We start from the raw sequence: 15896 nt of genomic DNA, 5'->3' as shown, positions 1-15896 counted from the left end.
CCCCTGCTGGATCACTGGAGGTTCCTGAAGGAGGGCTTCTCTATTTGTACATGGTACTGACTGGGAAGGTGACCCCGGCATTCCCTTCCCACCTGCCCTCGTGCAGTCGGGGTTGCATAGTCCTGTGATTTTCCGTATCATTGTTGCTTTTACAACAATGGGAATTATAAATGAAACAATTCACTTACTTGTTAAATGCTACAAAACCTATGAGGACCATATAGGATCTTTATTGATCAAGATCTTAGACTCATTGGTTTTAATTTTGTTGTTTGAAATATGTTTTCTGTACTGAAAGGAAATTGACTGTCAGCATTTATAGTGCAGTTCTTCACTGATCATTTGATTGTGCAATTGCTGGATTATCAGCACAGTGTTTCAACAACTCAAGTAGTTTTTTGTTACTGTAGTCCTCCCACTAGCTCTTGAAATATTCTTTTGCGTTATCAATTCACAGTTACGGAATGTTTAGAGCATTCCAAAATTTGCTACAAATATAAATATATTTATTCAGAATTCTTCAGCCAGTTATTGTGATACTCTTAAGAGCACCTTTTGTACACAGCTAACAAAGTTAGTCTTACCATCCCCCTGCTAAAATCAAACAAAAAGTTTTAAACTGTGAATGTTTGCATTCTGTTCCTCTGTCTCTCTTACAGACAAATATACAATATTCTAAAACGCAGACAATTGCCAAAGAACACCCCATTGTAAATGAAAACAAGTACTATAAAGAGAAAAATACTTAAACGCTAAAATTAAATTAAAGAAAATTTTCTCTACTTAAAGATGCCCCAGAATTTATGAAGGTACTGCTTTTCAGCATTTACACAAGTGTTTTTAATCAACTTAAAAGCTGTAATTTTGCCTTTTATTCTTATGCTTATAATTAATGATGTAACTCAAGTACATATATGGTTAGGCTGATATTTAAAATACTTCAAGTCTCTCACTTTGCTTCTCTTTAATATTGTGCTGTGATAAACCAAGATTATACTAGGATTAAGTATTGAGACAAAGTCTCAATTAGTATTTATCCTAAGATCTATTGGCTATTAGAGCCATCAAATATATCCTCTAATATCAATATTTATATACCTTGAGCATCTTCTTCAGACTTCATTGCCCTGAGCTTTCCATAATATTTTTTTTAAATTGTACTTACATATCTACCTTCTCTTTGAATAATTTTTTAATATTCAGTATTTTCCTGAAATTTCAATCACTCTCCTGTTTATTCAAACACAATTGTGGATTCTGTACTGTGACCAATTTCAGGAATTTTAAAACTTTCTATTTAAAGAGGTTGGCTTTTTGCTTCGATTATTTTTTGTTTATTATTTTATTTGTAGTTTTAGAGATTTTTCATAACAGAGTGAAGAAAATCTGGGATTCTAATACTTTTTAAATTTAAAATTTTATAGCTCCTTTGTCTGGATTTAAGTAAACACCTAACAGATGTTTTATACCTCTGCTATCCAGTCTCTCAGAGAAAAAAAGACAGCGGTGCTGTGAAGATAATAAACCTTGCTTCCCTGTAATGTCAGTATAATTCTTCTTAGCAGGAATTTTCAATGATTGTCTCACAATCCCTGCCTTTTCATATAATCCTAGAATGGTTTGGGTTGAATGGGACTGAAAAACATCTAGTTCCATGACTGGGACATCTTCAATTAGATTGGGTTGCTCAGAGCCCTGTCTAATCTGACCTTGAATGTTTCAAGTGATGAGGCATTTATTACCTCTCTGATCAACCTGTTATACACTCATTGACAACATTTTTTTCCTTATATCTAGTCTGGATCCACTTGTTTAAAGCTGTTACCCACTGTCTTATTGCAACAGGCCCTAATAAAATGTTTGTCCCTGTTTTTCTTATAACTTTAAGCACTGAAAGTCTTGAGTAAGGTATCCTTGGAGCCTTCTCTTCTCCAGAAAGAATAATCCAAACTCAGCCTTTCTTCATGGGAGAAGTGTTTCAAGGCTCTGACCATTTTACTGCCCCTCCTCTGGACCTGCTCCAACAGGTCCAAGCCCTTCTTGTGCTGAGGACTCCAGAGCTGGATGCAGTACTGCAGGTGGGGGTCTCACCAGAGCAGAGTAGAGGGGCAGAATCACTTCCCTTGGTCTTCTGGACCAAGATATAGTTTGTTTTCTGGTCTGTGGGCACACATGTCCAGCTCGTGTCCAGCTTTTCATCCGCAGATATTCCCAGTTGTCTGCTGCAGGGTTGCTCTTAATCCCTTCATCACCCCATGTCACTGATCTCCATCTGGACACTGAATCATTGACCACTGACTTTTGGATGCAACCACCCAACCCATTCCTCATCCACTAGCCAGGACATCCATCAAATCCAGCCAGCTACATTTCAGCATATAAAGAAAAAATCTTGCTTTTCTAAGACTTCTTGACAGCATTTGACTTCAGTTATGTTTTATTTCCTCTTTTCCTGAATGCAAATGAAGTGTTCTGCAGGTGTGTGACTAAGGAAAGAAAGTTAAGCCTCAAGGATTGTAAATGAAATGGATGTGTGAAGGTATGTGGACAGAAAGCTTGAACAGCTGCTGCCTGCTGAACTCATGGTGGCTTCCTGAGCCAGCTGTGATTGGTGTAGTGCCATCTCTTCCTCTTACAGATGCTTCCTTTTCTAGGTTCTACACAGGGCTTGATATTTAGGTTTAGCTATTCCTGCTAGTAGGACACTACATTCAGCTAGTCAGAGAGCACAGCATGTCCTCTGTCCTGTGTGATCTGTTACCACACATCTATCCCTCTCAAACATGAAGTAAAAAAAATACCATTAAATATAGGTATTTTCAAATCAAATCTTTCTGAGACTCTCCAAAAAATATATGAATTCACCATTTGAAACTGAAAAAAAGCTCCAGTATGAATAATATTCCCAAACCTTTATTAAACTACAGTTACATAAATTCTCTTTGGAACATTTCACATAAATTCGAATTATCTTGAATGACAAAATTTCTTACTGTATAATATCATAAAATAAATCAGCTCCTCAAATTAGTTTTTCATTGCAGATATGAGGCAATAATTAAACCTGCAACATGCATTTATTTCAGCTTTGAAACTCTCCAGAATGTACTGAATTATTGAGGGACAGTCATATATAGTATATGTATATACTACTGTATATACATATAGTATTTACCAAAAGTGGTGTAGATTTAAAATTTTTATTTAGAGGCATATAATGCATGAAAAAAAATGTGCTCATTTCAATTTGGTATATCAAATGTTTCAGAATAACATCAATTTTTTTAAAAGGAATTATCATAGAATCATAGAATCAAGGTTGGAAAAGACCTCTAAGATCACTGAGTCCAACCATCCACCCTAAAACCCCTAACCACGTAACCACCCACTGTAGTTAATCTGCCTGTATTTTGAACACATCCAGGGACAGTGGCCCCATCACCTCCCTGGGCAGCCTGTTCCAATGCTACACCACTCTTTCTGTGAAGAAGTTTTTCTTAATATGTAACCTTATGTACACGCATTCTTTAAATTAGATTTTCTATTGCCAAATAGAAATCTGCCTATTAAAAAATCCTAGTTTTACAATCTCTATGTATTTTATTGTCTCTAAATACTCGAGTATAACTTGACATGCAATACAAAACTGTATCACATAAATACTTTAACTGTTACATTTATTATTTTATAGCACTAGAATGAAACATGGTGTCCTAAGTGGGACAAGATAGCAGAAGACATGAGTATGTATGAAACTGAATTTTATTGTAAATAACAAAAGATCATAAAAGCTAGAATAAAAAAGAATAAATTGGATTATATGAGTGTAAGGATATTAGGGTAGCAGAATAGCAGCATTAGGATAACAAACAAGAAGATATCTTAACAATAAAATATGCAGTTAGGCAAATATCTGGATTATTGTTAACACAAAGCTAGTTGTTTGAGTATTAGCAAATTACTTATCGGTAGATCTTACACTAGCTCTAGGACAATTAAGGTATCACAATTAAAATGATACCTACAAGCAATATGACAGCACAACGACTGCAGTTTTCTAAGGATCCTAAAGACTTGCAGTAGTCATATATATGGATTTGATACTTACAGTTGGATTACTACAGCCAGGTACCCCTTTTCCTCCTCATCAGGAGCAATCACTGGAGCAGGCATCCCCACTGGAGGGAGAAGGTCCAGGAAAGTGTACAGGATCCTCACTGATCAAAAGATGGGGCCAGCCTTTTATAGAATAAAGACTGACTAGATTGACTGCTATCATTTCACTACTTAGCCATACCTCCAACATCTGTTGGAGAAACAAAAGCTAAGGAAGCCTTTTTCCATTATAAATTCTTATGTTTATTGGTCTCTTCTTGTTTTGTCCTTCTTTGGCCTAGGTGGAGCCAAACTGAGCTTCCATATTTTTCAACACAGGCAAGCAGCTGGCCCCACAGATCCCAACTGGGCCCCCTGTTAGTACTTCCAAGGTTGTTGCCAGTTTAGAGTCTGCCATGCCCTTTGCTGTCTATGGAAACTCTGCAGCTCCAGGTGAAGGACAGTGAACCTGAGACAGAGAGCAATTGAATCATAAAGGGAAACTGAGGCAGGCCCACTGAGGTGGAGTGTTCTGCTACACTTGGGGATTTAAAAAAATAACAGGAACAATCAAGACTCTGCATAGAAAACTGCACTGGAAAGAAAGATGCTGTTAATGGCTGCCAGATTTTATAATCTTTGGAAAGTATGTTTGCTTTTGTTTCTTAATAGTGATCTTCAGTTCAGCTATGTGGAAAAACACTTTTGAGAGGAAAAAATTATGAATTACCTTGGACTAACTCAAGGCTTATTTTTATTGCCATAAATTATAATTGGATGGCTGATGCATGGGCTGGAAGTTTTAGATCGGTTCTGATTAGTTTTCAACTGAGGAAATACTTGTGCATGTCTGGCAGTCTGTTTTATAAAGCTAATACCCAGGCTAATATAACACCTGGTATCTATTTGTTTTAGGTGTAATTTCATTTGTTGCTCAAGATGAAGACCAACAGCAGTCTCAACAGAACAGCTCACCAGATAAGACAGATGGTGAACAGGCCCTTGAGAAGCTGTCAACAGAGACACCGCAAACTGTTGATGCAACAAATATGGGTAAGTTTGTTATTTTGGGCAAGTTCATTGCAGTTTGTACAGACTTATATAATAATTGCTTTTTAATTCAAATTTATATGCAATGTGGCAGGCCACATGCCTGTGAACAGTGTTTAGTCAAATGTTTATTACAGACATGTATTAAACTTCTCCCCATATGATTTTTGGAAAGATTATAATGGAATTTTAAGCTGTGCCTGTTTGTTTGGTTTGGTTTTTTTTTTTAAAGGACATCACTTATTGTTGGAAAGGGGGCAGCTGTTAAATGCTCTAATTAAAAATTATCCAATAATACTAATAGTGCTTATGTCAAAACAGGCTGTTTCTGAAATTGACCCACCTTTTTTCACAGTGAAAAAAGCTTTCTTTTTCTGTCAGTAACAGGTTCTCTTTTTGGTCAGTTATAGTAAAACAGAGGAGAAAATTCCAGAATACCTGGTTATTTTCAGATTGACATCTCCCAGCTAATCCTAAATAGTTTTTTGCATGTTTTTTTGACATTTTTAAGTGTTTCAGAGGAGTACTTTTTAATTACAAATGAGTATGCTAAATAAGCAAAGATAGTGGTTTGCTTGCTTTTGAACACATTTCTTCATTTTTTCCTCTATTCTGGCAAGTAAAGCTTTGCCTATAGAATTGTGCTTTACCACAACCTGATTTGGAATGTATTTAAATGATCTAGCACCATGTTAAATGGCTGAAGCATATTTCTTGCAAGGAAAGCTATCATAGAAAGTTCTTTTCAACCTGAAAAAGACATTGTTTGAAGAAGACAGAAGCTCGGAGAAGGGAAGTGACTCCTCTCATCATACCAGTAGCTTAATGTGAGTGTATTTAAAAACACACTTTTTTTTCCTCACAAACCAGAGCCCTATCAATGCATGTCATCATGCAAGTCTCTCTAATTTACTGGGTTTTATACCACATTCTTTTTTGTTAAGTATTTTATGTGAATTTGGAAATACTTTTTTTACACAGTTAAGACTCCTTTTATACTTAGCTTTGCAGTATTCTTCATTTTTAGAGCTGTAATTAAGCCAACAAAAGACAATAAAATGTTTTCTGCTCGTGTGTAGATGTTGTAGAAAATAAGATCTTCTAAAATGTTGTTTTTGTGCAAACAGTTGATAGTATAATGTGAGTTTAAAATAGAAAAGAATAGAAGTGGGAGACAATAATGTATCAGGACATGGCAAAATGCTGTTTCTAAAAGGAGAAGGAAAATAACCACAAAGAAAAGAAGAAGTACTAAGTCCAAAGTACTAAGATTTTCGCACAATGCTTATGATACAGACATGACTCTTGCAACAATGCCAAAATTATAAAAAAAAAGAAAAGAAAAGGCAACTCAGTTCTTGTCAAATTTAGGAACAGGGGGCTGAGAAGTCTAGAAATATTAAAGACAGGATTTGCAAAGCCAAAGGAAAAAAACCCAAAAACTAAATCCAAAAAGAAATGAAAAGTTTTGTGAAGACAGCACAGATTCAATTTACCTGTCGGGTATGTTTACGGTGAGTATTATTAGCGTTGAACAGTAGCATTTTCGTTTGGTTTGGTTGTTTATTTTGGGTTTTTTGTTATGCCTTGTTTTGGGGGTTTTTTGTTTGTTTTCTTTTTTTTTCTTACTTTTTTTTTTGTTCTATTTTATTTTAACTTCTGGCATGAGGAGAGATAGAAACAGGAAAAAAATCCTTAAGAAAGCAATTAGAAAGAACGAAAAAAATCAGTAGTTAGCTTTCACTGTTTGTAAGGAATATTTCCTTGTATTATCCTCCTGCAGCTTTTTCCTTTGAATTTTCATGTACAGCAACATGGAAGCTGGTTGACATTAAAACTCACGTAAGACATCAATCTCAGTTTATAAAGAGGAATTTTAACAAAGATTAAGGTGATATATGCAGACAATGCTACATAGGTGAGAATTAGTAGATTTCAAGATGCTAGAAGGAATTAATCATAAAAGAAATACCAAGAGTGATGCTAAGTACAGGGAAATACTAGAGATAATCTTCAAATCTCTGTTGAAAGCCTGGAAATGTACATGAATTTAATTATGCTTCTATTGTCCAAACGAAACGCTTAGGCTTTGCAAAGTTATGAATCATGAGTCTGACACTAGTAGTGCTATAATTGAAAGTAGTTGAAAATAGAAGGTTAAGTGTAGGAGAACAGCAGAGGAGCAGACCTGTGTGGGATAGAGGAGTCCTGCAGATTCCCTGGCACTCACTGACCCTGAAGAAGAGCAAAGAGCTGTCAATAACTTAAGGAATTTGCCATCTGGATGATGTTATGTCCTGATACCAGGTAGCTCCAGTGGGAATAGGTTGATAAGGTTTTATGTTAGTAGAAAGAGCACTTTGAAGTGCAAATTGTAGATAAATCAATACAGACTGGGATACTATATAAGTGTAATAAATCACACAATAAATGATTCTGATTGTGCAGAGCAATTGGGGTCTGTGCCTTCAAGTCTTCCATCAGTTAAGTAAGAAAATAGAAGTTTAGGCCATTAGATTTCTTAATACTGTCCCTATCACTAATATGAATTGAAGGCATTGGTCTTAGGTAGAAAATCCAGTGCATGGACACTGTTGTAATTATTACTGATCACCCTTTTGCTCAGTTTGGTTCCTCATCAAGAATCTGAGACTGGCTCATCTACTTATGCACTTGGAATGTGTTTTTCCAAGTATGTTGCTGGGTGATTAGTTTAATAACTTTCAGAGAGGACCAGGTAATCAGCTTCATCTCAGCTCCCTTTACCACCTCACACTAATAATTTACATGAGTATAATCATTCCATCAGACAGAGTCCCATTGGTAGCTGGAGCAATCTGCACAGTTTATTCATATATGTCTGTGACAAATTACTGCACCTTATGTTTCAGTTACCATCTTTCCCTATTTTTGTGAAATTGTAAAGTTGTATCTTTGACTTATTGTAGCCTCCATGTTTCTACTAAATTGTACTAACTTAAGTTTCACGGTTACTACCAATTTTTAGGGAACTTAGGACTGCTTTCTAAAGTGGACTTCAGTAGGTCGTGGAATAAACTTTCCCTAATAGAGTATTGCTTAATACCAGGACTATTTTTAATTCAATACAGAAGATAGCCCATATCCTGGGAACAGGAAGCTTTTTTCTCACATTTAAATCAACTGCTTCTAATAATTTCACAAAAGATTATCTTCCATCACAACCACTTATTTGTACTAGACATCTGTAACTTTTAAACTGGAGAAAGTATCTGCTGAAAATAGCTAATAGAGATGGAAGGCGGCATGGGGTGATCTAACATATGATGGTAGTAATCCTTTTCTGAGCTTACTTCAAAGAGGGACTACCAGAGTTTGAGCTTTATCTTAGAAGCTTTCTTTTACACCTATATTGTTACTTTAGTTTTAATAAAAATTGATTATTCTGTGGCTTTTCAGAGTGGAATGACCAATGAATAAATCTAAAACCTAGGTTTTCTTAATGGCAGGGTTCTCAACGGTAGCAGAATGCAACCCACTACCTCTCCTCTTCCAAAATCCCTCCCTCTCTCCCTTACTCTCTTCAGCAGCAGCAAGCTTCTGCACAAAGCTGGCACTTAAATAACAGCTTTTAATGTTCCTGCCACTGGTGATGTCTCATAGAACTGAGCCCTAGGGATGCAGAATGTTTGTACAACACAGGGAAATTTTGCATGTGCTGTTGTCTTATTCTGAATGCCCTAAGCAATGTCATTATCTAAAGATTATACTTCCCATTGTGTTTGTCTTATGGAACCCATTTACATTTTTATAGCATTGCCAAGTTTGTGAATTTCTTTGTACTTGAAAGGTATAGCATCAAAAAAATACGCTACTTGTAAATAAGCCATGATAAAAAAAAACATAGTCAAGTGCGTTCAGGATAAGCTTTTGTTTTGGCAAACCCTGTTTTAATTATCTTTTTAAAACTAACTCAACCTTCAACCAGGCCTTCAGGGACAGGTGACATTGTCTAGTCTTAAGTTCTCATTGTAGTGGCCAATTGGGTAAGCCACTATCCATCATATTTGAGAATTCATGGCAGTCTGGTGAAATTCTCTCTGACTGGAGGAGGAGAAACATAACGCTCATTTTCAATAAGGCAAAAAAGGATAACTTGGGGAGCTACAGGCCAGTCAGTCTTAACCTCTGTGCCCAGCAAGATCATGGAGCAGATCCTCCTGGAATATATGCTAAAACAAACTATGCTAAGAAAACATAGTGATTGTTGACTGTCATCATGGCTTCACTAGGAGCAAATCTTGCCTGACAAATCTGGTGACCTTCTATGATGGGGTTACAATGTTAGTGGATAAGGAAGACCAACTGATGTCATCTACCCAGACTTGTGCCAAAGCATTTGACACTGTCCCACATGACATACTGGTCTCTAAATTGGAGAGAGATGGACTTGATGGATAAACCATTTGGTGGATAAAGACTGGTCACACTCAAAGAGTAGTGGTCTCATTGTTGAAGTGGAGAGCGATGATGAGTGGCATTCCTCAGGGGTCAGTACTGGGACCAGCGCTGCTTAGCATCATTTTCAGTGACATCAGCAGTGGGATTGAGCACACTCAAGTGCAAGTTGAGCAATGTACAGAGAGCAGTTGCAACAAACAAGCACAAATACAGGTTGGGTGGAGAATAAGAACAGCCCTGAGGAGAAGCATTTGGGGGTGTTGGTTGATGAGAAGATAGACATAAGCAAGCAATTTACAGTTGCATCCCAGAAAACCAACCATATCCTGGGCTGCATCAGAAGAAGTGTGGCCATCAGGTCAAGGCAGGTGATTCTCCTCTAATATGCTCTTGTGAGACACATCTGGAATACTGTGTCCAGTTCTGGACTCCTCAGCACAGGAAGGACAGGGAGCTGTTCAAGTGAGTCCAGAGGAGAGCCACAAAGACGATCAGAGGGATGGAGCACTTCATACATCAGGACAGGCTGAAAAAGTTGGGATTGTTCAACTTGGAGGAGAAAAGGCTCTGAGGAGATCTTATAGAGCCTTCCAGTAGCAGAAGGAACCTACAGGAAAACTGGGGTGGGACTTTTTGAAAGGGCAGGTAGTGATAGGATGAGATGTTACCATTTTAAATGGAAAGAGGTCAGATTTAGATTGGATATTAGGAAGAAGTTCTTAAGTGTGAGGGTGGTGAGACACTGGGACAAGTTGCCCATACAAGTTGTGAATGCTTCCTCCCTGGAAATGTTCAAGGCTAGGTTGGGTGGAGCTTTGAACAACCTGGTCTATTGGAAAGTATCCCTGCACATGCAAAAGGGTTGGATCTGGATGATTTGTAAAGACCCTTGCAACCCAAACCACTCTATGATTCTATGCTTTGTCTCTGGCTGTTAAGTCTTTCCTACTGTTTTTAACAACAGCTGCTTCCAAGTGGTTTCGTTGAGAAAATGACACCTTGAAAGGGAATGATGCATGCATATGTGGCCCTCCAGAACTTTCAGGCTTGAAATCACTTCTTGAGAGCTGAACTCCTGTGGTAGCACACTGAGGCATTCACATAAAGAAAATAATGAAATATTTTTTCTGTTCTAGCCACTATTAAATTTGCTTAAGAGGAAAGCGTTATAAAGGATGGCAAAAATTTAACATAAGACTTTGCGTTTATTCATGATATTTTTTGAAAGATCATAAGAACTGAGTATATGATGGTAAATTTTATGGTTTATTCAGTATTAATGCAGATATATAATTAATAAATCTTCAATATGTTGAAGGTGTAATTGATATATCTCACATGCACATTTATTTCTGGAATTGCTATCTATCTAACAGTGATACTCTTAAAAATAATTTTGAGTTATCTACCCCATAAATTTTGATTGTGCAGTTAAGCTATTTTCCAGTCTAATCTGCACACTGTGTCTTCAAGCATATTGTGCTCCACCTTCAGATTAGTTTGTTTTCTGGGGTCAGTACTATTCAGTATATTTACTGATGACCTGGATGAGGGAATAGAGTGCACTATCACCAGGTTTGCTGATGACAAAACTGGGAGGAGTGGCTGACACCCCAGAAAGCTGTGCTGCCATTCAGAGGGACCTACACAGACTGGAGAGCTGGGCAGGGAGAAGTTTAATGTATTACAACAACGCTGAGTGCAAAGTCTTACATCTGGGAAAGAACAACCCCAGGTACCAGTATGGGTTGGGGACTGAGCTGTTGGAGAGCAGCACAGGGGAAAGGGACCTGAGGGTGCTGGTGGATGGAAGGATGACCATGAGCCAACAATGTGCCCTTGTGGCCAAGAAGGCCAATGGCATCCTGGGGTGCATTAGAAGGGGTAGGTGAGTAGGTTGAGAGAGGGTCTCCTCCCCCTCTACTCTGCCCTGGTGAGGCCACATCTGGAATATTGTGTCCAGTTCTGGGCCCCTCAGTTCCAGAAGGACAGGGAAGTGCTTGAAAGAGTCCAGCACAGAGCCACAGAGATGATTGAGGGAGTGGAACATCTCCCTTATGAGGAAAGGCTGAGGGAGCTGGGTCTGTTCAGCTTGGAGTCGAGGAGAATGAGAGGTTACCTCATCAATGTTTATAAATATGTAAGGGGTGAGTGCCAGGAGGACAAAGACAAGCTTTCCTCAGGGGTGGCTAACAGGACAAGGGACGATGTTATAAACTGGAGCATAGGTGGTTCTATATAAGGAAGAATTTTTTCCCTGTGAGGGTGACACAGGCTGCCCAGGGATGTTGTGGAGTCTCCTTCCCTGGAGATATTCAAAACCCACCTGGATGTGTTTCTGTGTGACCTCCTGTAGGTGACCCTGCTCTGGCAGGGGGGTTGGACTCAAGGATCTTTCAGGGTCCCTTCAAATCCCTAATGTTCTATGATTCTATGGCCCACATGCAATTTTGTTGGGCATGGTATATATACAACTAAAAATCTGTTCAAGGAAAGAGTTGTAGCCCACAAAAAAAGGAGCCTGTAACTGCTCACAGCATAAGGCTGATGGTGACCTTTAGTTTACATCATGCAGCAGGTGTTTTAGTATTGCTGTGTTGAGAAGGCTTGTAAAGTTGCATCTGCCCTAACCACAAAGAAGTCACTCCATTTGTAAATCTGTACATATGTATAATTTTGGATGTTATAGTATGTAGGGTTGCATGCACATAAATGGCTAGATGTACTCTGGACTTCTGCCTGTCTCTCACAAGTTGACCTGTGAAATGACAGGCCTGACTTGCACTTTGCTGAATTGAAATGCTGCAGCAGAACCACACATTTTATTTTCTCATTCAACTTTTAGCAAGAGGGTTAATGTCATAGGTTGAACTGTAAACCCCTATTAGTAATCTGTGACAGAACACATTCAGGGTGATTAAAAAAAAATAACATTTTTGAAACAAAATAGCAAATGAGCTAGCAGCACAACAGTAGTTTCTTTACAGCCAGTGCCCTTGCTATTAGGTTTGAATGTTTGAGATATTCAATTATAAACACACAGATAGATCATAATAGGCACAGACAAGCCACTAATATTTACCATTTCCCTATAGTTGTTTGAGCATGTCTGGGGCAGAAGATAATGGGGTGAGAAGAAGACAGAAAGAAGGGCCCTATGAATCACCTCCTTTGCTCATGCTGTTTCAAGTCCTGAGCTGTGAAAAGATGCACTAGGACAGAAAACAAGAAAAAAAAAAATCATATCTGATAGCCTAATATACGGGGTTGTTCATAAGAAAAGGAGCTCAAATTTAATACGTAATTTTTTAAAGTCCTTTACAGCAGTTTTTTGTTTTTCCTATCTGAATAAGTGCTTAAATCTACTACATTAATAGAGATATTATGACACATTCAAATTACAGTAACATCAACAAGATTGTCTAAAAGCAATTCATAAGAATATTCTATTATATAAGGGTGAGAACAATTTCCTTCAAGATGTATCTTCAGTTCCTCAGGCAAAGGAAGGTGTTGTGTGTACATTCTCAGATCCTGGCAGGGCAATCCAACAGTTAAACTGTTGCATAAAGAGATCCACAAATTGAGAGCAAAGCTTTTATGTATTTGTTTCTTTGGGTTTTTTTGCAAGTGTCTGGAAACTAAGCATTTCAGAAATATCTGTTGAAACATTAGAATGAGTCAGAATTCTGTATTTAAGATGCCAGGACGCATATTAAGACCTATCAGAAGAAAATAAAACATTTCTCTCTCTAGTCTAATTTACATTTTTCGTTTTACCATTAGGCTTCCCCACAAGTGTTATCATTAGAATTCTATGACAAGTAGTGCTATACTTTTAAAACTACACAAGTTTGCACCACGTATATGCCATTATATGCATTTGAAGGTATAACCAAGTTACTCCTGAAGACTAATTGTGCTTAGGTAACTCTAGATATCTAGGTCATGTTTTCTTTTTTTCATGGATGAATTTTCCTAAATCTTGGATCCTCTTTTCAACTCAGTAGCCTACTGCTGGAATTTGCTAAGGACTTTTATTATTATATAGCAGCTGCAAAATAGATGGCCCACATAGAAATACAGCTTTTAATTTATCCCAGAAGTGTGGCATGCCCACATTCTTTTAGATTTTTATGGGGTAAGTTTGCTTAACACTCCAGCAAAGGAGCACTCTGACCTTTTTAGTAAGTAGGCATTATAATTTTTGTCCATTGCTGTGATTTATTTGTTGTGTTGTCTCTCAAAATGTTTCCTTTGTTTTCTCTGTGAGCACAGTAGACTCCTAATTGATCTCGACATACTTATGAAATTACAGATGTTACGGAACTACTGTTTCCCACTGTGGCAAAAAGACAGATGGCATTTTATACATTGTTGTCAGAGAGTGAGACTATGTGTGAGTAAGAAGTGTCATTGAGATAGTTGACTGCACTTGCGAGGCTTATTTATGATATGTGTCCAGTCCTGGGCCCCTCGGTTTAGGAAGGATATCGAGGTCCTGGAGCAGGTCCAAAGGAGGGCAACCCGGCTGATGAAGGGACTCAAGCACAGATCCTATGAAGAGAGGCTGAGGGAGCTGGGGCTGTTCAGCCTGGAGAAGAGGAGGCTCAGGGGAGACCTCATCGCTCTCTACAACTCCCTGAAAGGAGGGGGTAGCCAGGGGTGGGTTGGTCTCTTTTCCCAGACGACTTTCAACAAGACAAGAGGACACAGTCTTAAGTTGTGCCAGGGGAGATTTAAGTTAGATATTAGAAAGAATTTCTTTACTGAGAGGGTGATGGACTGCCTGGTGAGGTGGTAGATTCTCCGTCCCTGGAGACATTTAAAAAGAGACTGGATGTGGCACTCAGTGCCATGGTCTAGCAACTGCACCGGTGGGTCAAGGGTTGGACTTGATGATCTCTGAGGTCCCTTCCAACCCAGCTAATTCTATGATTCTATGATTCTATGATTCTAATCCTATGATTCTATGATATTTAGTACTAATTTTGTAGTAGAAAGATTTTTTTTATTAAGTAGAAAGAAGCTTACCATGTAACCCTGTTTTTCTGCTTTGTTTTTTCCCTGTTTGTCTTTCTCTAATACAGCTCATTGAACACTCCTACAGAAAATTAATGTATTCATAAGTCATTACTGGTTTGTGTTGATTACCAATAATGAATTAAAATGTCACTGATATCTAGAAGGCACAGTTGCAGGTAGATCAGCAGTTGCTGTATGATTTTAGCATTTTCACAGTGAGAGTTAACCTGAATTCAGGGGCCCTTTGTGGAAGGCTTTGCTACCAAAGCTTTTGGCTGTTAGCTTCACTTTATTTCCTAAAGAAACTAAATAATAATAATAGTTCTTAATAGTTCTTAATTTGTTAGTTTATGGTTCTTAATTTGTACTGCATCTTTTGCCTGTAAGTACTTACTTTTCATTTCAGATTAATCCAGGGCCTTGCTTTCTCTGAAAAGCTGCTCAGTTAAAAAGCCTGGTGCTATTTATTAATGGTCACATGAAAGTTATTCTTTAAAAAAAAACCAACTCACCACTGACATGTTGTTTTGCTACTTAGAATGTAATGCATCTCACATACGTGTGCTTTACCCCTTCTTCCTGGAGAAATCATTTTATTTAAAGCAAACTCTATTATCTTTCTGCAAGACTTGAATTTTGTGGTGCTCTTGGAATACATGAGGTTTCCTTATCCTAAATGAAAATAATCATTCTGGGCTGCCAGATGTCTTGAACTAAGGAAAACCTGTAAGTGCTATTTCCTATGAGAGAAAGCTTTAGAAGACTGACTATCCACATTACTTTTTTAAATTGGGAGATTTGTGCTAATCCTCTCCAAGATGGTATAAGCATTTGTGAGAAAACTGTTTAATGTGACCCATTAAGTGAGGAATACTTTTTCTAGCAAACAGAAAGAGCCATATGTGTCAGTGCTGTTATACTGGTGTCCCAGTTTGAACCAGGACAGAAATAATTTTCTTTTTAGCCATTTAACTTTTCAGTTAAGTCTCTTCTATGAAACTGTAATTTCTGAAATTAGCAGCAAGATTTTCAGTCAGTGTCTGCTTTTAGGACTGATAACACTTGATGTTTACAGTTATTGCTGGAGAATGGTATATGGAAAGCCTCTTGCTTATACTTATTCCTATAGAAACCAAGGCCACTTCTTGGTTCTGCTAAACTTCTTATGCACCAGAAATGAAAGGAAGGGAAAAGGGTTACACCTGCAACCTTCCTGTGGGGAGGAGTGGACCGTGCAGTTGGCCCAAAACTGATCAAAATACTTCATTCCATACACATCCTATTCA

General features: G+C 37.8%; 1 protein-coding gene across 2 annotated transcripts in view; it reads left to right on the top strand.

Moving 5' to 3' along the window:
* CFAP47 (cilia and flagella associated protein 47) overlaps window positions 1–15896 on the top strand; it is a 295430-nt gene that overhangs the window by 166972 nt on the left and 112562 nt on the right. For both annotated transcript variants that reach the window (XM_071750490.1, XM_071750482.1), the window contains exon 50: window positions 5011–5148. In XM_071750490.1, the coding sequence (XP_071606591.1) occupies window positions 5011–5148 (138 nt within the window). The remainder of the gene's footprint in view (window positions 1–5010; window positions 5149–15896) is intronic.

This window comes from Heliangelus exortis, chromosome 1 (genome assembly GCF_036169615.1).
Source record: "Heliangelus exortis chromosome 1, bHelExo1.hap1, whole genome shotgun sequence".
NCBI classification, from domain to species: Eukaryota; Metazoa; Chordata; class Aves; order Apodiformes; family Trochilidae; genus Heliangelus; species Heliangelus exortis.
This window is presented reverse-complemented; position numbering and strand designations above follow the sequence as displayed.